The 25,208-nt window shown below is 39.7% G+C and overlaps 1 protein-coding gene across 4 annotated transcripts in view; it reads left to right on the top strand.

Moving 5' to 3' along the window:
• eif5b (eukaryotic translation initiation factor 5B) overlaps positions 1-25,208 on the top strand; it is a 90,366-nt gene that overhangs the window by 45,033 nt on the left and 20,125 nt on the right. For all 4 annotated transcript variants that reach the window (XM_072577647.1, XM_072577648.1, XM_072577645.1 and 1 more), the window contains 7 exons: positions 192-299; positions 2,993-3,103; positions 3,213-3,280; positions 5,431-5,572; positions 13,386-13,517; positions 16,112-16,294; positions 22,726-22,887. In XM_072577647.1, the coding sequence (XP_072433748.1) occupies positions 192-299; positions 2,993-3,103; positions 3,213-3,280; positions 5,431-5,572; positions 13,386-13,517; positions 16,112-16,294; positions 22,726-22,887 (906 nt within the window). The remainder of the gene's footprint in view (positions 1-191; positions 300-2,992; positions 3,104-3,212; positions 3,281-5,430; positions 5,573-13,385; positions 13,518-16,111; positions 16,295-22,725; positions 22,888-25,208) is intronic.

Here is a 25,208-nt window from a genome sequence, read left to right as displayed (position 1 = left end):
GAATGAGATTGATCATATATTTGATTTGTAAGGGTATCAAGCTATGAAACAAAGCTGGTAAATGTCAGAGGTAAGTGAACCTGTCGCTATTTCTCTTTGTTCATTATAGTCTGCATTTGAGTTATGTATCATAGACTTGCTGACTATGTTGATTGCTTTTCATTTTGAATATGTCTTCTATGCTTTCTCAGAAACGCAGAGCAGACAACATTATGAATATAGACACTGAAAAGTTCCGAGCACCAGTTATTTGTGTTCTTGGGCATGTTGACACAGGGAAGACCAAAATTTTGGATAAGGTATGTAAAATGGATCCTACAAATATTTTCACAATTAGCATAAAAGAATAAATGAAGCACCGGTTTGAGACAAATGCCTGCAAGTTGACTGCCCGTTATTACTGCACACAAAATTAAGGCTAAGTGTTGCCCTCGATTAAAGTTCATTTAGGTGTTTTGAGTATAATTGGACCAGATTCACGGTTATAGTTCAGTTAAAGTCATATATTCTGTAATATTCTAATTATAATATTGTTATTGTTGATTATTAAATGGATGTTTTATTGTAGCACTTGGAGAAGAAGAGTTACTTAAATAGATTGCAGTGTGCATTTACTACATGGGAAATTTAAATTGACAGATGTTGTTTTAAATAAGGGCAAAAAATTTATAAACAACAGCTTGACGGAGGAATAATGTTCAACGGCAAAATTATTTTGCTTTATGCGTGTTCATATTCCTGTGGCCTAGTTCACATTCAGTGAGTTGTAATGTCTTTAGTTGTACTCCTCACAAGCAGTGCATTATTGAGTTTTTTTTAAATGAAGGAGAATAAGATGTCAGGTATCATTAAGATTCATGCATGAATGAATGAGGTGACCAGGGTAAGTAGCCAAAATTATGGACTGAGCTCTACCATAGAGTTTAAACCCGATCCCAAACTCCACTTGATTTGTTATCACATGTACCTAAGTACTTTGAAAGCTTTATAGGCAGATTATAGTAAGCAAGAACATACAGATCATAAGGTGCTTGAACAGAGTGAGGCATGCAGGTTACACTGCACAGGAGGTACGTGAAACAAGATCAACCTTATTTGAAGTCCATTCATCAGCATAATAATGGCAGGGAAAGAAGCTGTTCTTGAACATCTGTGTGTGTGTGTGTCTGTGTGTGTCTGTGTGTCTGTGTGTGTGTCTGTGTAAAAAAGCTTCTGCATCTTCTGCTTGATGGAAGAGTTGTGGGAAGGACAGTTGGTCTCCTGATAGTACTGTACTGGCTCTGTAAAGTGGCCATTGATGCAATCTTCAATTATTGCAAAATGTCAAGCATGCAAACACTGATTAACTTCTAGCACCAGTCATTTTCGTTTCAGTCATGCTGACACACAACCCCCTTAGGGTTCACCACTGGAAAAACTCCCAGTGGAAATGTTGTACTTTGGCTTCTGTCTATTTAAGCAGACCTCTGTCCTTTACCATCTTCGTTCCTGCCACCTTTGAGCCATTGAAGTCATGCCCTTTATTTCAGAATTCCATTGAATATGGATGTTTAGTGAAGGATTGGAGAGTGGTCAATGTGTCACCACTTTATGAGATAGGCAATGGGTTAAACATTCTTGGATATGAACGGGTTGTCTTAAGGGGAAATGTTAAACAGATTTAATAAATACTCACTGGAGTTTAGTAGCATAAGATGAGCAGACTAAAACACATGAGATTCTGAGGGGACTTTGAGGCAAATGCTGGGGCAATTTGTTCTCTCCACTTCTCTTCTCCCAACAATCTTCATAACTGAAATTTATAAACCCAGAAACATTCTTTTAAGTTTCATTTGGACTTTCTCCAATGCATTCACATCCTTGCTGAAGTATGGTGCACAGAACAATACTGCAGCCGATGTCTACCTTGTGTTTATACATGTTCGGCACAGCCATGCTCTTTTATTCTGTGCCCCTAATTCAAAAAGAAACCCTAGGATCATGTACATTTTATTGATCGTGCTCTCCCTGTATTCTGCCATCTCTTAATGATCTATGCAAATACACACAGGACGTTCTACTCCTGCACTTGTAAGACTAGTACCTTTTTATTTGTGCTGTCTTCATATTCTTTCTACTGTAATGGATCTCTTCACCCTTCTCAAAATGGACCCTACACTTTGACCCCATCCTGTATTTGTTTTAGCTCTCTCTTCTTTGACACATAATAATAATTAGTGTTACTATTTTTGATATACCTAATTATTGGCTATATTTACTTGCAAAATTGTTGTAATTTTTACCAACAGTTAAGTCATCACTGTTGAGGCTGTCTGTCTTATAATTATGAGGCAGATGGAGGAAGAAAAGTTGCTTGGGGATGTGCTGTAGTGCATCCACATTGTGTTCTCTTGTAGACAAACTTGTTGGGGTATAAATTGCTCTCTACAAATGTGGCTGTGTTCAGGATAAGGGCAAATGAAGCCTGCACAGTCTTAGCTGCATTTCCTGTAATTTTCACTGTTTGCAGGGCCTACCTCTTTGGTCCACCATTCAAAGCTCGGTAGTGAAACTGCTGAGGAAAACCTTGAAGAGGATTTTTGCAAGTGTTCAGTGCAGTCCCACACAGGTCCCATTGTTAAAAGATGCTATTTCAAGTTTCTAAAAAAAAGCACTTCACTGCTCCTTTCTTTCCTTCTGCAGCAGGCACTTGACACATGCTCAAACCAATCTCTACCTGTGCCACTCTCTTCTTATAGACACTAGCAATTCCAGTTACAGAGAAATGAACAATCTCTAGACATCATTTAGAAAACAATATCAGTCACTTGATTGGTTCATCAATGTATGTTGGTGGATTGTTGACCTGCTGATCAGAATATTTCCATGATGTGTATTAATACAGGGTGCATGATGTCTAGACAGAAAATGCAAATACTCATAAATGTTTTAATGAGGTACATAGTTGCTTATAGACTTTATAGTACGGTATCTTGATTTTCTTTGTATACAGCTCCGCCATACTCACGTGCAGGACAGTGAAGCAGGTGGTATAACTCAGCAGATTGGTGCAACCAATGTTCCTCTAGAAACCATCAAGGACCAAACTAAAATGGTGAAAAATGTAAGTTTATCAAATGTTGTAAGATTGCAGTTTAAACTCCAATTTATTTCTAAATGAATATTTGTGAAGTAGTGTTCAAATTAATAACTCATTGATAACTCTCTTTTAGTTTGAGAGAGATGAAATTAAAATACCGGGCATGCTGATCATTGATACACCAGGTCACGAGTCCTTCAGGTAAACCCTTTAGTTTTATTCTAGGTGTTTGATCTTAAGGAGTGATTTTTTTTTCCCCAATTACAATGGAACTAATACAAAAGTTGATCCATAATGAGTAGGCGAACATGCAATTTAAGACTGTAGCAATTTTCTGAATGTATTTATGCTTTGAGCTATGAGGCGATGAAATACCCATTGAAGTAGATAATGTGACTTGAGCAATGATGTCAAAAGACAACTGACATCGCAACAATGTTTTTTTGCTGACTAGTATTTGTTTTCATTTGTAATTTCATTTGTAGATGAAACCAAATTTGTTCAGTTGAACAACTCAAGAATAGTTAATTAACTAAATTTAACATGTAGACACAGATTTTCATACTCAAGGCAGGTCATGCAAGTTGGGAATTTCCCAACTCATGAAATCAACTCAGGAGAGAAACTCACCTGAATGGCATGATCTTCGGCCCAGGGAGAGGGGAGGTGTATGCAGGATACAACCGGACTCTTGCCGGTTTGCAGATCAGACCACAGAAGCTGCTAAGTGCCAGTGCTGTTTAAAAGACCTGCCTTATTTATCAGGACATTTTTTATTCCAGTTGTTTCATTTAAAGGTAAGGGGGGGCGTTTCAAACCTCATAACCTATCATACCCCTATCCCCTGCCCAACCATCGCAACCTGATCACTGTGCCCCCTCTCAACTAAACTAAATTCAATCCATGTTCTCCTAGCAATCTTTATCAGCTCCATGCCAATCCTTTGGATCCATTTAGCCAACTTGCCAATTTACTGCCAACCCAACTACCAGCCTTGGCCTTTTTCAACTTTCCAAATCATCCCATGTCTACCATGGGCAGGCCTATGAAAATTAAATTTAAAAATGTCAAAGATCTCTTCCAGCCTTTACTATATATTTTTCAAAAAACAAATTCCTGTTCATGAAAACCAATTCAGAAGTTTCAAATGCTGTTAAGTGTTTAGTCCTTTACATAATCAAGCAAACTTCTAATTATAACCCATCAGCAAAGAGTTAATTATTTAATAACCTCCTGAATTGTCAGTCATCAGTGGAATTAGGACCTTATGCTGAAGTTCTTGGAAAGCAACCAAACATTTGTAATGTAATTATAAGCCTTGAAGAAATATCAACAAACTTGTCATTGTGATTCCAAGGACACTTTTTCAGCACTCCTTGATGCAGGCAACTCTTGTTTATATTTTAGAGGGCTGAGGATTTAAATAATAACACAGCATGGCTGTTCTACAGAATGTATCTTCCTAGCAAGAGCATTTATATGGTTTAAAAAAAAGCTCTCTAGTTTGTTACAGTAAAAATGGTGTCTCTTTGAACTCTACCAGTCCAGTTGAGTTTAGGTTTCTTTCCTGTATGAGGTGGCCAACCCATACCTGTACTGATGAAACTGTGGACAGTATTTCCTCATCCCAGACAGTATATTTACAGGTCCACAGATTATTGCTGATCTTACTTTTTGTTCTTTCTCTAAACAGTTTACTGAGCATTTTTGTCAACTATTGACTGACATGTTGTGTCATGTTTGCAAGCTAAATTTAAGTATTAGCTGGTTGTCTTTATTTTTCTGCCCTGAAAATAGCAACTTGAGTCCGACTTGTTTGAAATCCAAGGTGTGGTCTAAAATTCACAAAAAATGTTGTGATATCTGGACAGGTAACTATAATACAGGGTCTGTAGTTATGCTCCATAAAATCTCCTCTCTATTCTTTGCTAATACATTTAATTTGTTACACAGCTGATCAAATAATTGATTAGCTATAATGTGGCTTGCTTTTGCTGAATATTCACCTACATCATTCCTTAGGTCTTTCATCATGGCAAGTAGTTATGAAGAGTTCAATACCTGTGGATATGCCATGCAATTGCTGCACATGTAATAACTGATTTATTTTGGTGTACTTGAACATTTTTTGATAAAATAAGATTCAAGTGCACTCAGCATTAGAGCTTATTTTTAGTTGTTCCTCTCTTCCAGTTTCAAGGCTAGTAGACACTGATGATCAAACTTTTACATTCTTGAAACAAACATTTTTGTATGACTCCATATCTTCTTTGTGATGCAGATTTCAAACTCTTAAATTAGAGATAACTATATTGAAAATATTTTCATTTTTTTTATTGTTCCTCTTGCAGTAACTTGAGAAATAGAGGAAGTTCTCTCTGTGATATTGCCATCCTTGTGGTTGATATTATGCATGGATTGGAGCCACAGACAATAGAATCCATTAATCTTCTAAAAACAAAAAAATGTCCTTTCATTGTTGCACTTAATAAGGTGAGTAAAGGTTTTAACTTAAGCAATGCAAATCTAGACCATTGCTTTAAAAATGAATTGTAAAGAAAAATGCAATTGAAATCATTTCAGTTTGCAACTTAAACTTTGTGGCATATCTGATAGGTGGAAAGGTGATATTAACAGAAGAGAAAATTTCCTGAAATTCTCATGCTTTTCAAAAGATCCCTCATGGTTTTGCCCCCGTCTAGCTCCATAATGACTAACTGTACCACTCTTTGATTTTTTTTTCTGTGCTCTTTCAGTTTTGATCACGTGTACATCCTAAGTTTTCATTGTATCACTTTTGATTGCTGTTCCTTCTGCACTCTTATGGCCATAGTCTGGAAATTATTATATTCCTGCCTTTGTACCCCCTCCTTTTAAGACATACCTTAAATCCTATACTTAGGTGAATATTTTTAGTCACTTAGTATCTCCATTTGTGCTTCGTGTCAAAATTTGTTCGCTAACATTTCAAGATGAGCACTGGGGCTTTTTACCTTGTAGCTTAGATATCTTAACAAGTTGTTACTGTTTTTCCAACAATTTTAATTTTAATTTGGCTAAGCAATCTGTAACCAATCTATGGTCTACAATTCTGCCACATCCAGTGATTAATGGTGGTGGACAATTAAAAACCTAGCAGCTCCAGGGGGCAGCTCCACAAATAACCTCATCCTGACCAATGATGCATCAGTGCAAAGGTCAAAGCTGAACCTAATTAATTGACATCTCTAAGGTCTCTGTAGGAAGCTTGGAGGAGTCTCTACTCAACACACCTGATCAGTCTTTGTTGAACCAAGGTTGACCCCAGGCTTGGTTATAAGTTGTGTGGTGAAGGATCTGCCAGGCCATGAGGTTCCAGATGAGAGTATATTTTGCTAGTTCTGAGTTGTCAGATTAATTCTGAATTCCTCTTATTTAGCATGGTGTTATGCCATCAAATATGTGATGAATGGTATCCTGAGTATGAAAGCAGGATTTTGTATTCATGTGGACTATATGGTCATCACTCTTTGCAGATCTTTCATGGATCAATGCTTTTGTGCCACATGGATTGGTGATAATAAGATCATTTGTGGTTTCCCTTTATAATGGTGTTCTCACCCACTGCTGAAGGGCCAGTTTGGCAGCTTTGTTCTGGAGTAAATGTTAAGAACTACCAGTTTCACTTCTTTCTGATTGAAGTTCATTGCAGAGAAGTGTGAAATTATACACTTTGGTATGAAGGACATGAAGAACCAGGGTAAAATAAAGGATATTATTCTACCCGATTTTCAAAAGCAGTGTATATATGTATACATATATATTAGGCATTTGAGGGAGCTGCCAATATAATTTAAAATATGCTAAACTTTATTAATGGGAGAAAAAGAGTACAAAAGCAATAAAGTTATGATCAACTAAAATAGAACTCTAATTATATCTTAGCTGGATGATTGTGTACTGTTCTAAGCATCACACGATAGGAAGGGTGAAGCATTGGAGAGAGTGTAGTGTAGGTTTATTAGAGTGGTTCCAGGGATGAGATATTTCAGTTATCATATAAAATTGAAGAAGTTGGATTGACTTGACCAGAAATTATGACAACCCTGTCAACCCTGCAAAGTTCTCCTTAGTAACACGTTGAGGCCATTGCCAAAATTTAAACACCTCACTCACAGACTAGTCAAGCACAGCCTGATATAGTCATACTCATGGAATCATAACTTGTTAGAGACCATGTCCTATGTAATCACCGTCATTATATATATCCTGTCCCACAGATAGGACAGTCTCACTAGAGATGGTGGCACAGTGGGGGTCCTCAACATTGAGTCTGGGCACCATGATATGTCAGAGCATCAGGTTAAGTCATAGTCATAGAGTCATAGAGATGTACAGCATGGAAACAGACCCTTCGGTCCAACCTGTCCATGCCGACCAGATATCCCAACCTAATCTAGTCCCACCTGCCAGCACCCGGCCCATATCCCTCCAAAACCTTCCTATTCATATACCCATCCAAATGCCTCCACCACATCCTCTGGCAGCTCATTCCATACACGTACCACCCTCTGCGTGAAAAAGTTGCCCCTTGGGTCTCTTTTATTTCTTTCCCCTCTCACCCTAAACCTATGTCCTCTAGTTCTGGACTCCCCGATCCCAGGGAAAAGACTTTGTCTATTTATCCTATCCATGCCCCTCATAATTTTGTAAACCTCTATAAGGTCACCCCTCAGCCTCCGACGCTCCAGGGAAAACAGCTCCAGCCTGTTCAGACCAGAATTGCACGCAATATTCCAGCAGTGGCCTAACCAATGTCCTGTACAGCCGCAACATGACCTCCCAACTCCTGCATGTCAGGCAGCATCCAAGGAACAGGAGAATCGACGTTTCGGGCCTAAGCCCTTCTTCAGGAATCCTGAAGAAGGGCTTATGCCCGAAACGCCGAATTCTCCTGTTCCTTGGATGCTGCCTGACCTGCTGCGTTTTTCCAGCAACACATTTTCAGCTCTGATCTCCAGCATCTGCAGTCCTCACTTTCTTCTCTCAACTCCTGCACTCTATACTCTGACCAATAAAGGAAAGCATACCAAATGCCGCCTTCACTATCGTATCTACCTGCGACTCCATTTTCAAGGAGCTACGAACCTGCACTCCAAGGTCTTTTTGTTCAGCAACACTCCCTAGGACCTTATCATTAAGTGTATGAGTCCTGCTAAGATTTGCTTTCCCAAAATGTGACACCTCGCATTTATCTGAATTAAACTCCATCTGCCACTTCTCAGTCCATTGGCCCATCTGGTCCACAACCTGTTGTAATCTGAGGTAACCCTCTTCGCTGTCCACTACACCTCCAATTTTGGTGCCATCTGCAAACTTACTAACTGTACCTCTTATGCTCGCATCCAAATCATTTATGTAAATGACAAAAGTGAGGGCAAGAAAATCACCCTTGGTTGATGTGTCAAGTACTCCTCCATGGTGAACATGCTTGGATGTGGCACTGAGGACAGCAAGGCCACAAAATAAAGTCTGGATGGCTGATGGCAACGTTCAACAGCAGCATCACTGATTGAGCTGGTCGGGTGCTAATAGGCATGGCTGCTAGGCTGGGTCTGTGACAAAAAGGAAAAACATACTTGACCTTCTTATCAAACTACCCACTGCGCATGTATCTGTTCATGACAGTATTACTAAGAGTGACCATGGCACAATTCTTATGGAGACAAAGTCCCAACTTCATATTGAGAATACCCTCCATCTTGTTGTATGGTACTATCACTGTGTTAAATGGAACAGACTTCAAATAGACTTAGGATCTCAAGATTGGACATTCATAAGGCACTGTGGGTCATCAACAATCATACTCCCAACACAGCGTGCATCCTTTTGGCTGGGCTTATTTCCCACTTAATCATTGCCATAAAGCCAGAGGATCAACTTTTAACGGAGCATGTGGAAGGGCATGTAAGGAGCACCGAGCATAGCTGTAAAGGGGGTGCCAACTTGGTGACGCTACCAGAAAGGATGACTTGTGTGCCAAACTGCATAAGCAGCAAACGATAGACAGAGCTAAGCAATCACACATCACCATCAGAGTCAAACATCATAGAGATGTACAGCATGGAAATAGACCCTTTGGTCCAATTCATCCAAGCTGATCAGATATCCTAAATTAACCCAGCCCCATTTGCCAGCATTAGGCCCATGTCCCTTTAAACCCTTCCTAATCACATTCCCTTCCAGATGCCTTTGAAATGTTCCCTTCACCATTTCGTCTGGCAGCTCATTCCATACAAAAAAAAGAGTATAAAGGTTGCCCCTTAGGTCTCTTTTAAATGATGTGCAGATTAGGTGAATTGGCTGTGCTAAATTGCCCAATGTTCAGGGATGTGTAAGTTAGGTGTATTAGGGGTAAACATAGTGTAGGGGGAATGGGTCTGGGTGGGCTACTGTTTGGAGGGTTGGTGTGGACTTGGGCTGAAAGGCCTGTTTCCACACTGTAGGGAGTTCTAAATCTTTCCCCTCTCACCTTAAACCTATGCCCTCTAGTTTTGGACTTCCCTACCATGGTGCAAATGACCTTGACTATTCACCCTATCCATGTCCCTCAATATTTTATAAATTTGTATAAGATCATCCCTCAGCCTCCTATGCTCCAGGGAAAACAGCCCCAGCATATTCAGCCTCAGCCTGTAGCTCAAACCCTCCAATCCTGGCAATATCTTTTCTGCGCCCTTTCAAGTTTCACAACATCTTTCCTGTTAGCAGGGAGTCCAGAATTGTACACAGTATTCCAAAAATGGTAAAAATAATGACTGCAGATGCTGGAAAACAGATTCTGGATTAATGGTGCTGGAAAAGCACAGCAGTTCAGGCAGCATCCGAGGAGCAGTAAAATCGACGTTTCGGGCAAAAGCCCTTCGTCAGGAATATAGTGACTGAAGGGTGGAGAGATAAATGAGAGGAGAGTGGGGGTGGGGAGAAAGTAGTATAGAGTACAATAGGTGAATGGGGGAAGGAATGAAGGTGATAGGTCAGGGAGGAGGGTGGAGTGGATAGGTGGAAAAGAAGATAGGCAGGTAGGACAAGTCATGGGGACAGTACTAAGCTGGAAGTTTGGAACTGGGGTGAGGTGGGGGAAGGGGAAATGAGGAAATGTCTAACCAATGTCCTGTACAGCTGCATAATCACTCCCACCTCCTACACTGAATGTACTGACCAATAAAGACAACCATACCAAATGTTGCCTTCACTGCCCTGGTTTCCCCTTCCAAAATGCAGCACCTCACATTTATCTAAATTAAACTTATCTGCCGCTCCTTGACCTATCGGCCAATCTGATCAAGGTCCACTCTGACGTAATCTTCTTCGCTGTCCACTACACCACCAATTTTGATGTCGTCTGTAAACTTACTAACTATACCTGCTATATTCACATTCAAATCATTTATGTGAAAGATGAACAGCAATGGACTCAGCACCGATCCTTGTGACACACCGCTGGTCACAGGCCTTCAGTCCAAAAAGCAACCCTCCACCACCACCCTGTCTCCTACCTTTGAGCTAATTTTGTATCAAAATTGCTAGTTCTCCCTGTATTCCATATGATTTAACCTCGTTAACCAGGGTATCATGCGAAACCTTGTGAATGCCTTACTGAAGTCTCTGTAGACAACATCCATTGCTCTGCCTTCCATCAATCCTCTTCAGCAGATCAGATCTAAGCTCTGCAGTCCAGCCGCATCCAGTCATGAATGGTGGTGAGCAATTGAACAACTCACTGGAGGAGGTCACTCACAAATGTCCCTATCTTCAATGATGGAAGAGCCTCGCATATTCGTGCAAAAGATAAGACTGAAGCATCTGCAACAGTCTTCAGCCAGAAGTGCCAAATGGATGATCACTCTCTGCCTACTGCAATCATCTCCAGCATCATGGATACCAGTCTTCAACCAATTCAATTCGCTCATTTGGTATCAAGAAGCACTTGGAGGTACTGGATGCTGCAAAGTATAGGACCTGACAACATTCTGGCTTGTGCTTCAGGGCTTGCTGTTATCCTAGCCAGTTGTTTCAGTGGAGGTCTGATGATGGCATCTATCTGACAATGTGGAAATTTGCCCAGTTATGTTCTGTTCATAAAAAGCAAGACTGATCCAATCCTGCTAATTACTACCCCCATCATTCTACTCTTGATCATCAATAAAGTGATGGAAGATGGTATCAACAGTACTATCAAGCAGCACCTACTATGCAATAACCTGCTCACTGATGCCCAGTTTGAGTTCTGCCAGGCCCACTTGGCTTCTGATCTCATTAACTGGCATATACTTGGTTCAAACTTGAACAAAAGAGCGGAATTCCAAAGGTGAGGTGAGAAAACAAAGCCACGTTTGATAGAGGGTGACATCAAGGAGCCTGAGCAAAGCTTGGAATCAGTGGGAATTAGGGAGCAAACTCTTTTCAGGTTGGAGGGATACCTGACACATAGGAAGATGGTTATGGTTTTGGCGATCGGTCATCTTGGAACCAGGATATCCCTGCAGGAATTCATTAGGATAGTGTCTTAGGCTTGAATCATCTTGAGCTGATTTATCAATGACCTTCCCTCCATTGTAAGGGCCAAAGTGGGGATGTTCATTGATGATTGCACAATGCTCAGCATCATTTCGCAACTGCTCAGGTACTCAAGCAGTCCATGTTCAAATGCAACAAGGCTTGGCAAGTAACATTTGGCAACACAAATGCTAGGCAATGACCATCTCCAATAAGAGACAATATAACCACTGACCCATGATATTCAGTTGTGATTACATCATTTAATTCCCCACTTCTGGGAGATTGCCATTGACCAGAAATGCAACTGATTCCATATAAATAGTGAGTTTCCGTATAAATAGTGCTAAAAGAGTAGGTCAGAAACTAGAATACTGTAGCAGTAACTGTCCTCCAAAGCCTGTCCATCATCTACAAGGCACGTGTCAAGAGTGTGATGAAATGCTCCTCACTTGTTTAGATAGGTGCAGCTCCAACAACATTCAAGAAGCTTGACACCATTTGGACAAAGCAGCTTGCTTAATTAGCACCGTATGGACAAGCATCAATGCCCTTCGTCATAGTACACACAGCTACTACTGAGTATCAATCTACAAGATGCACTGTTGAAATCTGCCAACTAGTCCAAATCCACAACCAATTACAGTTAGAAGTATATGGGCAGCAAATGTAAGTTCCCTTCAAGCCACCCACCTGGCTTGGAAATATAGCCTTGTTTCTTCACTACCTCTGGGTCAAAATTCTAGAATTCCTTCCGAAGGGCATTGTAGGTCTATCTGCAGCACATGGACTGCAGCTGAAGAAGGAAGCTTGCCAGCATCTTTTCCAAGCTAACTAAGGGTAATGTGATGATTATTGTGGCTTTAAGAGGTTATATTGTTCTTTTTATTTTGGAGAGATTTAAAGGCAGAGGTGGCAAGCAGCATACAGACCCACGAGGGGAAACAGCTAGTGAAGCCTTGGGTTTTTTTTTCAAAATATTGGAACAATAGAAGCAGCCTGAATGGGTGTGGGCACAGAACCAGAATTTTTAGTTTTAACTTTCAGCAGAATTGTTGGGATCTAGGTTTTACCCCTTTTGCTTATAGCCAAAAGCTCTTCCAGCTGCTGCTGGAGTTGCATGTGCGAATCTGTTTTCTGAATTTACCTTTTGCTAAAGGTGTGTTTGTGGGAGGTTATATATTCGAACAGTTAATTAGTAAGAGTTACAGTATATTATTCTGTTAAGTTTCCAATAGAGTTGTTATTCCGATTGGTTTCTCTTTTGTTGTATTTTAGCTATAGTGGGTGAATAAAGTGTCTTTTGCTTTAACTCCAGTAGTTTGGCCAATTGAATTGCATCTGGAGTGCAACATCTTACATTTACCTTTTGAAATAAGAAATCAGACTGTCTTCTGAATATTTTTAGGGGGTTTGGAATAGCCCATAACAGCGAATGCTGGCCAGCCAGCGATGCCCACGTTCCATGAGTGAATAACAATAATCATCTTCAGCTATGCAGTAAAACAATGGATACATTGATTGCTTTTCCCCTTTGTGACTTTTCTGTCTTTCTGGTGCCCTTCTTATTTGGATTGTTCTGAGGAAGGGTCACCAGACCTGAAACGTTAACTCTGATTTCTCTTCACAGATCCTGCCATACTGCTGCGTTTTTCTAACAACTTCTGTTTTTGTTTCAAATATAAAACTTCTGGCAGATTGTAAACATTTTGCTGCTGAGTGGTGACTAAATAAATACTTCAGCTCTGTATTTTTTTCGTTGCAATAGATTGACAGGTTATATGATTGGAAGAAAAGTCCTGACACCGATGTAGTTGCCACGCTAAAGAAGCAAAAGAAGAACACAAAAGATGAATTTGATGAGAGAGCCAAATCAACTATTGTGGAATTTGCACAACAGGTTTTGTGACCTTTTCTGTAGTGTATTATGTTTTTAAAAACCAATTGGGAGGGGTTGGTGTATGGAATAGGTGGAAAATTTCAGCTCATGTTCAGAATATGCTTTCACCTAAATTGTTATGCCTTTTGTTTACTGTAATACAGCAGAGAAAACAGCTAGTCAGTCAGTCATGAATGTACCAGCTCTACGGGGGCACTGTCCTACTAATGCCACACTGTTGTTCGTATGGTCTTTCCACTTTGTTCTTGCAAATGTTTATATAATAGTCTTTCTTGTGTTACTGTTGAATCTGTTGTTTTCATCTTCTTAGACAGTACGTTTCGATCATGTCAGCTCAATACTTAAAAAACAGTTTCTCTTTGCTACCTCTGAATCTTCTGCCAGTCACCATAAATCTGCGTCCTGTGGTTACTGGCCCTTATGCCGATTGAAAACAATTTATTTTTTAATTTATCAAAAGCATTCATGCTTTTAAACAATTTTGTCTTAGATTCTAACCTCTGCTGTAGGAATAAGACCATAAATAGAAGCAGAAGTTGGCTGTTTGGCCCCTTGAACCTGCCCTGTCACTCAATAGGATTGGCTGATGTGATATTCATTATGCCCACTTTCCTCCATAATTGTTGATTCTTCTACTGATCAAGAATCTATCTATCTCTGCCTTAGCCTTAACTGTAGGACTCTGTGCCACAGTTCTCTGTAGCAGAGAGTTCCAAAACATTCCTCTGAGGGAAGGAGTTCCTCATCATTTGTGTTGCATTGGTCCTTTTCATCCAGAAACTGTGCCCTCTGGTCCTAGTCTCTCCTAAGAGAGGAAACACGCTCTTAGCATTTACCCTGTCAAGCTTCTTAGGAATCCTTCGTGTTTCAATGTGATCACCTCTCAATCATCCAAATTCAAGTGGGTATTTTCCTGCTTTTTTGCTTCCCTCCTATTTTTGAACAGGAGTATCACATTGACAGTTTTCCAGTTCTCTGATATTTCTCCAGAATCTGTGGAGTTTTGGAGAATTACAACCAATGCATCTGCTATCTCTATAGCCAGTTCCTTTATGATCCTAGAATGCAAGCCATCAATATCACAGACTTATCTGCCTTTAGCCCTGTTAGTTTATTCAGAACTACTTCTCTAGCGATGGTAATGGTACTTAATTCCTGCCCCATATTCCGTTGTATTAATGAGATGATCAAAGTATCTTCCACCGTAAAGAGTGATGCAAAATATCTGTTTAACTCCTCTACAATTTCCTTGTTCCCCATAACTATCTTCTCAAATTCATTTTCTAGGAACCTGTGTTCGCTTTGATCTCTCTCTTTTTATATATTTAAAGAAGCTCTTATTGTTATAGTCCTTGCAAATTTGTCCTCCTCATTTATGTTCCCTGTCTTTATTATATTTTTAATCCTCCTTTGCTGGATTGTAAAATTATCCCAGTCTTCAGGGCTATCACTGAATTTTGTCCCCTTTTAATATGCTGTTTCTTTCTACTTGAGACTCTGCTGAACATCTTTGCTTGGCCATGGTTAGTTTATTCCTTTCTCACAATTTTTCCTTCCTACCAGGATATATTTTTGGTGAGAGACATGTATTACCAGCTGCTATTGATTGTATAACCCCGGCTTCTCCACTCTCTCCACATAACTGATGCCTCTCATCCATGTTAGTAAATTTCTTCATCATCTTTAGGGCCTTGATATCCTTTTGAATGTTTAAATGCCCGAGCTGTATACTGTTCTAACTATGGTCCAAGCAGATTATATAAAAAATTGAGTATAATTTCCTTTTTACCTCACATGACGCCTCTACCAATACAGCCAAAATTTCCATGTCTATATTTTTAAAGCAGCTTTTTCAGTTTGTTCTGCCAGCTTCCGAAATGTGTGTTATTTATGCCTCAGGTTTCTCTTCCATTCCCTCCCACCCCTTTCAAAGTCATGGCAAGAAGGATGAAGACAGACCATTCATGCTAAAATATGTATGATTTTGCGAAACTCTGCATTAAATTTCCCATATAAATAAATGTATGCAGACATATAAAATCGAGCAATGTTTCTTTGGAACACTACTGCATAATTACCTCTAGTCTGAAAGAAACAGCTGTTCACCATTACTAATACAAAGTACTGCTGAAACCAAGCTGGTCTGGTAGCATCTTTGGAGCAAAGCACCAAGTAAATGCTTTGCATCTGATATGACCCCTCTTTTGAACTTACGCTCTGAAGTGGTCATCTGTTAACTCTGCTTCTCTGTCCACAGATGTTGTTAGACCTACTGAGTTTCTCCTGCATTCTGTGTGTTTACTAAATACTATTTCTGTTTCTAACATGGTACATCTTTCTTTCTTTCTTGCGCTGTTTTCTTTTTAATCCCTTGATTTTTTTTTTCTTTTAAAATGGGCTGTGGAGGGAAAGGATGTCTAATGAGCAATGCCATGAGTCTTCCACAAATATTGGAAGTGATTGGTTTTCATCTGTGTGCCAACTTTGCTTACTATTGTTGATAGGGTGAAGAAATTCTAACTTGATGTCTAAGCTATTTTGCAGTTCGCACATTTATCAATACATTGCTAATGGGTTAAATGATTCATTTTTAGGGCCTGAATGCTGCTCTATTCTTTGAGAACAAAGATCCACGTACATTTGTGTCATTGGTTCCTACATCTGCTCACACTGGTGATGGCATGGGAAATCTTATTGCAATGCTGGTGGAACTAACCCAGACTATGCTTGCTAAGAGACTAGCATACTCTATGGAACTGAGAGCTCAAGTTATGGAGGTAAGTACTCCTGATCAGTTGTAATTTTAAATAATTTCCAGTTCAACTTAAAACATTCTGCAGCAGTGTACAGTGTTTCTAACTTTTGTGATAAATGGTACAGATTTTTAAAAAGTTTAATTCACAAATAAGTGACATTCCTTCACTTGCCAAACTGAAATAGTCAAGCCCACCAGCTATCAAGTATCTTGCTTGATGTAATGACCATTCATCTACAAACTTAGAAGCTAGCGTTCGAAGACTGACTGTGTAAGTAGAATGGCAACCTACCCAATTCCTGTCACTGGGTCAAAATCCTTGAATTTCCTTCCTAATGGCATTGTGAGTCAACACAGAGCAGGTGGACTGCAGTGGTTCAAGAAGGAAGCTCACTACCACTTTCGGAGGAGTACTAAATGCTGACCAGCCAGTGACCGTCACATCCAACAAATGAATACATTGCAGTCATTGTCAATAGACATGTCTCACTGAAGAGGTTATTGGTAGCTGCCAAGAATAAAAACCTTGTCGCCATATTTTTACCGAGACTCCCTTTTTCCTAGCCTCGAGATTGAGAGACGAATTTTAGTGTTCTGATTGCTGTCTTAATTGAATCGTTATAGATCAGGTATTGAACCAGTAGTTTTTCTGGTGTAATAGCACACAATAAGTTTTCAGGAAAGTTCGGGATAATCCTTTTCCATACTATTTATTTTGTTTCATTTTAGAATCTTTTACATGCTTGCTTTCTTTGTTGGTTGGTCAATTTAAATGCACGGTAAAGAGCAGTAATGATTATCAGCAGCTGTCAGTGTTGGGTCAGTGATAGCATTCTCATCTGAGTCTAAAGGTTGTGGATTTAAGCATCACTCCAGAGCTTTCAGGAAACAATCTGAGTTGGAACTTCAGTATAGTCGTGAAGGAATACTCCATTATTGGAAGTGGCATCATTCCAGTTGTGCTATTAATTGAGACCCGGTTTTCTTGTTATTTGAGGAACCAGAAGTTATGATTTTCTCCGCAACATTTATCACTCCTCCTGCATTATTGAAACATGTTAGCTGGTTATTTATATGAATGGTGTTCATGAGATCTTGTGCAAATTGTCTGAGGTGTCTTTCTATATTACAACAGGGACTGCAACTCAAAATACTTTGCAAGTTGTGGGGCAACTTCGTGTATTTTTCTTTCTTTTTGCTTTTTGTGCGAGAAACTCATTTTTGATCGGCATTAAATGCATTTTAAGTTGACCCTATATTTCTGAAAGGCTGTATGAAGCTGCTGGATTTACTTGTCCAAGTGTCCAATCTAGTGAAAATGAAATTTCATCTTCCAAAATCGTCTCCAATCCAATTAATGAAGATTAATAACTAAACAATATTCACTGTTGTCCCTGTAATCTGCAAATGCAGTTGACAGATGTGTTCAAGTGTTCTATTCAGTTTCTTGTGTCTCAGCATTACAGCATCACTGGCTTGGCCAGCATTTATTTCCTGTTGCTATTTGCCCATGAGAAAGAGGTGGTGAGCAATTGCCTTGAACAACTGCAGTTCATGTGCTGTAGGGACACCCACTGTGCTGTTTGGAAAGGCGATGCTGCATTTTTGCTTAGCAATAGAGAAGAAATGGCAATATAGTCAAGATGGTATTTGGCTTGGATTAGAACTTGGGAGTTTGCCCACACATTTGTCCTTGATCTTGTAATAATGAAGGTTGCAGGTTTAAAAGTTGCTGTCAAAAATGCCTTGGTGAGATGTTGCAGTGTGACTTTCAAAGAATTATGTACCTGAACCCCTAGGTCTCTCTGACAACACTATCCAGGGCCCCACTGTTAACTGTATAAGCCCTGCCCTATTTGTTTTACCAACATGCAGCTCCTTGAATTTATTCAAATTAAACCACATCTGTCACTTCTTAACCCATTGGCTCAGTTGATCAAGATCTCTTTGTAGTCTGAGATAACCGCCTTCACTTTCAAATGTATCACCAATTTTGGTGTCGACTGCAAATTTACTACCCATACCTCCTAAATTCTCATTCATATTGTTAATATCAATAACAAACGAGTGGACCCAACACTGAAACCTGCAGAGCACCACTGGTCACAGGCCTCCAATCCTAAAAACAATCCTCCACTACCACTCTGTACTACCGTGAAGCTAATTTTGTATCCAAATGACCAGCTCTCCTTGAATCCCTAATTTTTCTAATTATTCTAACATTTGAACCTTGTCAAAGCCTTTACTAAAATCCATGTAGACAATGTCTATCGCTCTGCCCTTATCAGTCTTTTTGGTTGTGTCCTCAAAAAACTCAGTCAAGTTAGTGAGACATGATTTCCCACGCACAAAGCCAGGCTGACTATCCCTAATCAGTCCTTGCCTCTCCAAACGCACTTCTGTTTAAAAAGACTAAGGCAAAAGATGAAAAATTACAGACAGAAAATTAGCCTAACCTCGATCGTGGGTAAGATCCTGGAATCCATTGTGAAGGGCGAGATTTCAGAATATTTGGAAGTGTATGGTAAAATAGGGCAAAGTCTCCTATCTCTTCCAACTTATTCACCACTGATGTCAGACTCAACGGTCTACAGTTCTCAGGCTAGTCCTCCAGAGACTGTCTTAAATAAAGGCACAACATTAGCCATCTGCCAATTCTCTGGCACCTCACCCATGGCTGTAGGTGAAATAAATATCTCTGCCAGGAGCCCTGCAATTTCTTCCCTAACTTTCAATAAGGTCCAGGTAGACAGGGTAGTTAAAATGGTATTTAGCATGCTTGCCTTCATTGCTCAGAGCATTGAATATAGGCGTTGGGATGTTGTGTGGTTGGACAGGGAGTTGATGTCATTTTTGAAATACTGTGTAAAGTTCTGGTTGCCCTGCTTTAGAAACGATATTATTAAAATATAAAAAATTTACCAGAATGTTGCCAGAACTGCAGGAGGTGAGTTGTAAGGAGAGCCTGGGACTTTTTTCACTGGAATATAAGTTGGGGGGGGGGGTGCCTTTAGAAGTTTATAAAATCATCAGGGGCACAGATAAGGTGAATAGCAAAGGTCTTTTTCCCTAGAGTGAGGTGAGTTCAAAGCTAGAGGAATATTTAAAAGTGACTTACTGAATTTCTCCAGCATGATTTTGTTTCAGATCTTGTGTTTTATCTGAATGCACTCTGTATAAGATCAAAACTGGCTTGTGGACCAGATCGAAATTGGCAAGTATGACATTGTGGGCATCACAGAGACATGGTTGCAGGGGATCAGGATAGGGAGCTGAATATTCAAGATATACATCTTATCGAAAAGATAGACAAGTGGGCAGAGAGTTTGGGTTGCCTTATTAGTAAGAAACGAAATGAAATCAAAAGTAAGAAACGAAGTAGGCTCAGATGATACAGAATCTGTGTGGGTAGAATTGAGGAACCGCAAAAGTAAAAAACCATAGTTGGAGTTATGTACAGGCCTCCAAACAGTAGTCAGGAGCTGTGGTGGAAGAAATACCAGGAGACAGAAAAGATGTGTAGAAAAGGCAAAGTTATAGTGATAATGGGGAATTTCAATATGCAGGTGGACTAGGAAGATCAGGTTGATAGTGGATTGCAAGAAAAGGAATTTGTGGCGTGTCTATGAGATAGCATTTTGGAGCTGCTTGTGGTGGAGCCCACTGGGGAACAGGCAATTGTGGATTTAGTGATGTGCAATGAGGTAGACTTGATAAGGGAGCTTAAGGTTGAAGGAACCCTTAGGAGGCAGTGATCATAATATGATTGAATTTAATCTGCAATTTGAGAGGCAGAAGATTGGAATCAGAAGTAATGGTGTTACAGCTGAATAAAGGTAGAGCCATGTGGGAGGAGCTGGGTAGAATTGACTGGGAGAGGACCCTAGTAGGAAAGACAATGGCACAACAGTGGCAGGAGTTTCTGGGAGTAATTCAGGAGACACAGCAGAGATTCATCCTGAGGAAAGAGAAACATGGTACAAGGGGGACGAGGCAAACGTGGTTGACTAGGAAGTCAGGGATAGCATAAAAGTAAAAAGAGAATGCATGTAATGAGGCAAAGAGTAATGGGAAACCAGAGGATTGGGAAGCTTACAGAGGGCAACAAAAAATTAAATAAGGAGGGAGAAGATTAAATCTGAGAGTAGGTTCGCCAGTAATATAAGCAAAGACTGTAAAAGTTTATTTAGATATATATAGGGTAAAAGAGAGGCAAGAGTGGGCATTGGACTGCTGGAAAATGATGGTAGAGAGATAGTGGGGAACAAGGAAATGACTGAGGAACTGAATAATACTTTGTCAGTCTTCGCGGTGGAAGACATGAGTAATATCCCAAAAATTCAAGAGTGAGGGGAAAGAGCTAAGTATTGCCAAGAAGAAGGTGCTCGAAAAATTGAATGGCCTGAAGATAGATAAATCACCTGGACCAGATGGACTACACCCCAGAGTTCTAAGGAAGATAGTGAAGAGATACTGGAGGTGTTAGTGGCGATCTTTCAGGAATGACCAGAGTCAGGAAGAGTATCGGAGGACTGAGAAATCACTAATGTAACACTTAAGTTTAAAAAAAGTAAGGCAAAAGACGGAAAAGTACAGACAGAAAATTAGCCAAACCTCGATCGTGGGTAAGATCCTGAAATCCATTGTGAAGGTCGAGATTTTGGAATACTTGGAAATGTATGGCAAAGTCAGCATGGTTTCATCAAGGGGAGGTCATGCCAGACAAATCTGCTAGAATTCTTTGAGGAAGTAACAAGCATGATAGATTAAGGAGAGTCGATGGATGTTATCTACTTGGACTTCAAGGAGGCCTTTGACAAGGTGCTGCCCAGGAGGTTACTGAGTAAGGTAAGGGCCATGGTATAGAGGCAAGGTGCTAGCATGGACAGAAGCCTGGCTGGCTTTAGAAAACTGAGAATGGGGATAAAAGGGTCTTTCTCAGGATGGCAGCCGGTGGCAAGTGGTGTTCCGCCAAGCTCGGTATTAGGTCCACAACTTTTCACTTTATAGGTTAACAATATAGATGAAGGAACTGAGGGCATTCTGGTCACATTTGCAGACGATACAAATGTAGGTAGAGGGACAAGTAGCATTGAGAAGGCGGGAGGCTGCAGAAGGATTTGGACAGATTAGGAGAGTGGGCAGAGAAATGGCAGATGTCGTACAACATGGGAAAGTGAGAGGTAGGAAGAATAGAAATATGGACTGTTTTCTAAATGGGGAGAAAATTCAGAAGTCTGAAGTGCAGAGAGACTTGGGAGTTCTAGTCCAGGACACACTCAAGGTAAACTTGAGTCAGGAGTTAAGAAGGCAAATGCAATGATTGCATTTATTCTGAGAGTACTTGAATGAGGCTCTATAAGGCCCTTGTCAGACCACATTTGGACTATTTTGCACAGTTTTGACCATGATATCTCAGGAATCATATACTGGCCTTCGTGTTTTCAGAGGAGGTTCATGAGAATGGTCCGAAGAATGAAAAGCTTAACATATGAGGAATGTTTGACAACTCTGGGTCTATGCTGGATGGAATTTAGGAGGATGAGTGGGGGATCTAATTCAAACTTTCAGAATACTGAATGGCCTGGACCGAGTGGACGTTGGGAAGATGTTTCCATTAGTAGGAGAGACTAGGGCACAGTCTTTGAGGAAAGGGAAGAGATTTTAGAATGGAGGTGGGGGAAACTTCTTTAGCCAGAAAGTGTTGAATCTGTGGAATTCATTGCTACAGAAGGCTGTGGAGGCCAGATCACTGAGTGTATTTAAGAATGCGATAGATAGGTTCTTGATTGTCAAGGGGAACAAGGGTTACGGGGCGAAAGTCGGAGAATCGGGTTCAGAAACTTATCAATCATGATTGAATGGCATGGGCTGAGTGGCCTAACGTCTATGACTTATCATCTTCTCTGCAGTTCTTTGTTTAATTTCACTGTTCTTAATTATGTTGGAAGATGTGTAGTGAGAGGATGTTGTATTGGAACCAGAAATTTCTGTTCATTTCAAAAGGTGCCAGAGGGTTTTATTGATGTTTGCCTGAATGAATAATCATGTTCTTGATTTTAAACCTCTGCTGGAAAATGGCCCTTTCCGTTTGAACTATTAATGCACAATGCACTGACCAATCATGAACACATGCCTAGAATTTCATATAATGGGCTGGATCTGTCCTTTTCAGGCATGTATGTTTTGGCAATTGACTAATATTGATGCATGTCCTCAATAAGATGGTAACCAGATCCAGTTCACCTGTTGGTGCTAATATCTAAGCATATAACCAGAGATGACAAAACACCAGCTGACTGTATATGTTCATTGAACTGTATGATATTATGACTCACCAGTCTTTGAAAAAGGGAGTTGAAGCAAAAGAAATGACCCAACACAGACATGATTGTAACCTCAAAATACATTTTGCAACAGTAAATTTGTGTCTTTTGTTTGAATGTTTCCCAGGTGAAAGCACTTCCTGGAATGGGAACGACTATTGATGTGATTCTAATCAATGGGAACATAAAGGAAGGAGATACTATTATTGTTCCTGGAGTTGAAGGTCCTATAGTTACACAAATCAGAGGTCTTCTATTGCCACCGCCTCTCAAAGAGCTGAGAGTAAAAGTATGGAGTTTTACTTCTTGTGGAAAGTAATGCTATGTTATAAACATATGTTGATGTTTTACCTAGTATGTGTACTTTGATAAAACTTACTTATGTTAATCTTGTATGGGGCTTTTGTGATCACTGCCAACAAAAAGTTGCAATGCTGTGTCTGTCTATCTCTCCCCTAATACTGACCTATCCTTTAAGAAATCAAATTTCGTTTTGCATTTTTCAATACCTGTTAGAATAACTTTCAGTAGACCCTTGGTCCATTTCAGTATTAGAGGAACTGTAAAACTGTATCCACATCTGTAAACTGAACACTTGTGACTTTGGAAAGAATTCATTTGTGAAGCTAAATGACTAAATGACTTTCTCTTTGATATCTAATGAATAACAGAAACATTTAGTGGAATCTGTTAATTTTATTGTATGCAATTAAACTTGAAAAAAGTAGTTACAGTATACAATTTGATAACTGTGTCACAATGAAGGATACATATGCGTCAGTCATGATTTGGAGAGGAGATGCGAGACTAATAATCTTCAGAATCGGGTATGAAAAAATATAGAATGTTAATCTCCAGAGAACAATTGGAAAGAGATTTGAGGGAATACTTGTTAAAGTATGTAAAGTATTACAGGGGATTGAATTCTCTATCAGAGATGGCTCTGGAAGCTGAATCATTAAACATGTTCAAGACACCATTTGATAGATTCCTGGACATCAATAAACATGGAGATACTATGGGGAAAGTAGCATTGAGATAGATCATTAGCCATGATCTAACTGAATGGGGGAGCAGGCTCAATGGGCAGTTCTGATGTAATTCAGGTGAATACTTTAAATCGATTCATTTGGATAAGAGAATGTTAATTTCAAGACAATCGTAGTTTTAAATTTAATATACAGGAAACAGAACTGCAGTAGTCTCACAGGTAATACAGTAGCGTCAAGCACAGGACATTGAAAGTGTATATGACCAGGTGAGTTGAGTACTAAGTAGATGAAGTTTCCTCAGTTAAAGTTCTTGGTTTTATATTCTCATTTCAGCTATATAGTAACAGCAATTATATTTCAAGAAATGTACTTAGTGATACAAAACTGATATTTCTGGAAATAAGGATATTGGACAGTTCCTATTTATGGTCAAAAGTGTGGTGCTGCAAAAGCACAGCTGGTCAGGCAGCATCCGATCAGCAGGAGAGTCGACTCTCCGCTTCAGCTTATGCTCAAAATGTCAACTCTTCTGCTCCTTGGATGATGCCTGACTGGCTGTGCCTTTCCAGTGCCACACTTTTAGACTCTGATCTCCAACATCAACAGTCCTCACTTTCTTCCTGTTCCTATTTATGGCTCTATATAATTTTCATTACTATATGTCTATTTGTTGAGAATATAGTATGTTTGTAGGATTACACTATTTTAGTGCAGGAATTTATTTGTGTTACTGGTGAAATATTACTTTATTGAAGAGATGCACATGTTAGTAAGTTAAATTTACTCCTCTTTTATGACAATAAAATCTTCCTTTGATCTTGTTGTGCCATTCAATAAGTTCACAGCTGACCATCAATTTCAATTTTTTTTATGAAGTATGCTCATATTTCTTCTTCCTCTTTGTGTCCAACATCAACTTATTTCTGTTTTGAACATACTGAACAATGAAGTGCCCACGATCCTGTGTGGTAAAGAATTCAAAGTTTTGGGGAGCATGCCTTGAATTGATACCTTGCAAAACAAAAGTTTAAACTGAGTTAGAGTTTTTCTGTAAGCATTATTGAGCAAGCTGACTTTAACCTGTGTGGTTATTACTCATGTTAGAGAGAATAAAGTCAGACAGCATTATTGCACCTGATCACTATCCTCTAACTACGCTTTCTGAAAGTGAATTGAAATGTTCTTTTTGGTTAATTTGGTTGACAATATTTATTAGGAAATGTGCAGATACTTTTGTGTGTGACTCAAAGAAAATGTCATTGCTTTTGTCATCCACATTTGCCACACCCCAAAAATGGGCAGCACAGTGGCTCAGTGGTTAGCACAAGCTGCCTTACAGTGCCAGGGTCACTGGTTCAATTTTCACCTTGGGTTACTGTCTATGCGGAGTTTGTCCATTCTTCCCATGTCTGCGTTGGTTTCAAAGAGCAAGGAACAAAGACAATTTACAGTCCAGGGAAAGCCCTTTGGCACTTCAAGCCTGAGCTGATCCAAATCTACTATCTAAACCTGTTGTTCAATTCCTAAGCATCTGTATCCCTGTGCTCCACGCCTGCTCATGCATCTGACCAGACGCATCTTAATGAATCTACCATGCCTGCCTCAACTAGCTCTGATG

This window comes from Chiloscyllium punctatum, chromosome 9 (assembly GCF_047496795.1).
Source record: "Chiloscyllium punctatum isolate Juve2018m chromosome 9, sChiPun1.3, whole genome shotgun sequence".
In the NCBI taxonomy this organism is placed as follows: Eukaryota; Metazoa; Chordata; class Chondrichthyes; order Orectolobiformes; family Hemiscylliidae; genus Chiloscyllium; species Chiloscyllium punctatum.
The sequence above is the reverse complement of the archived record's forward strand: the minus strand, read 5'-3'. Positions and strand labels throughout refer to the sequence as shown.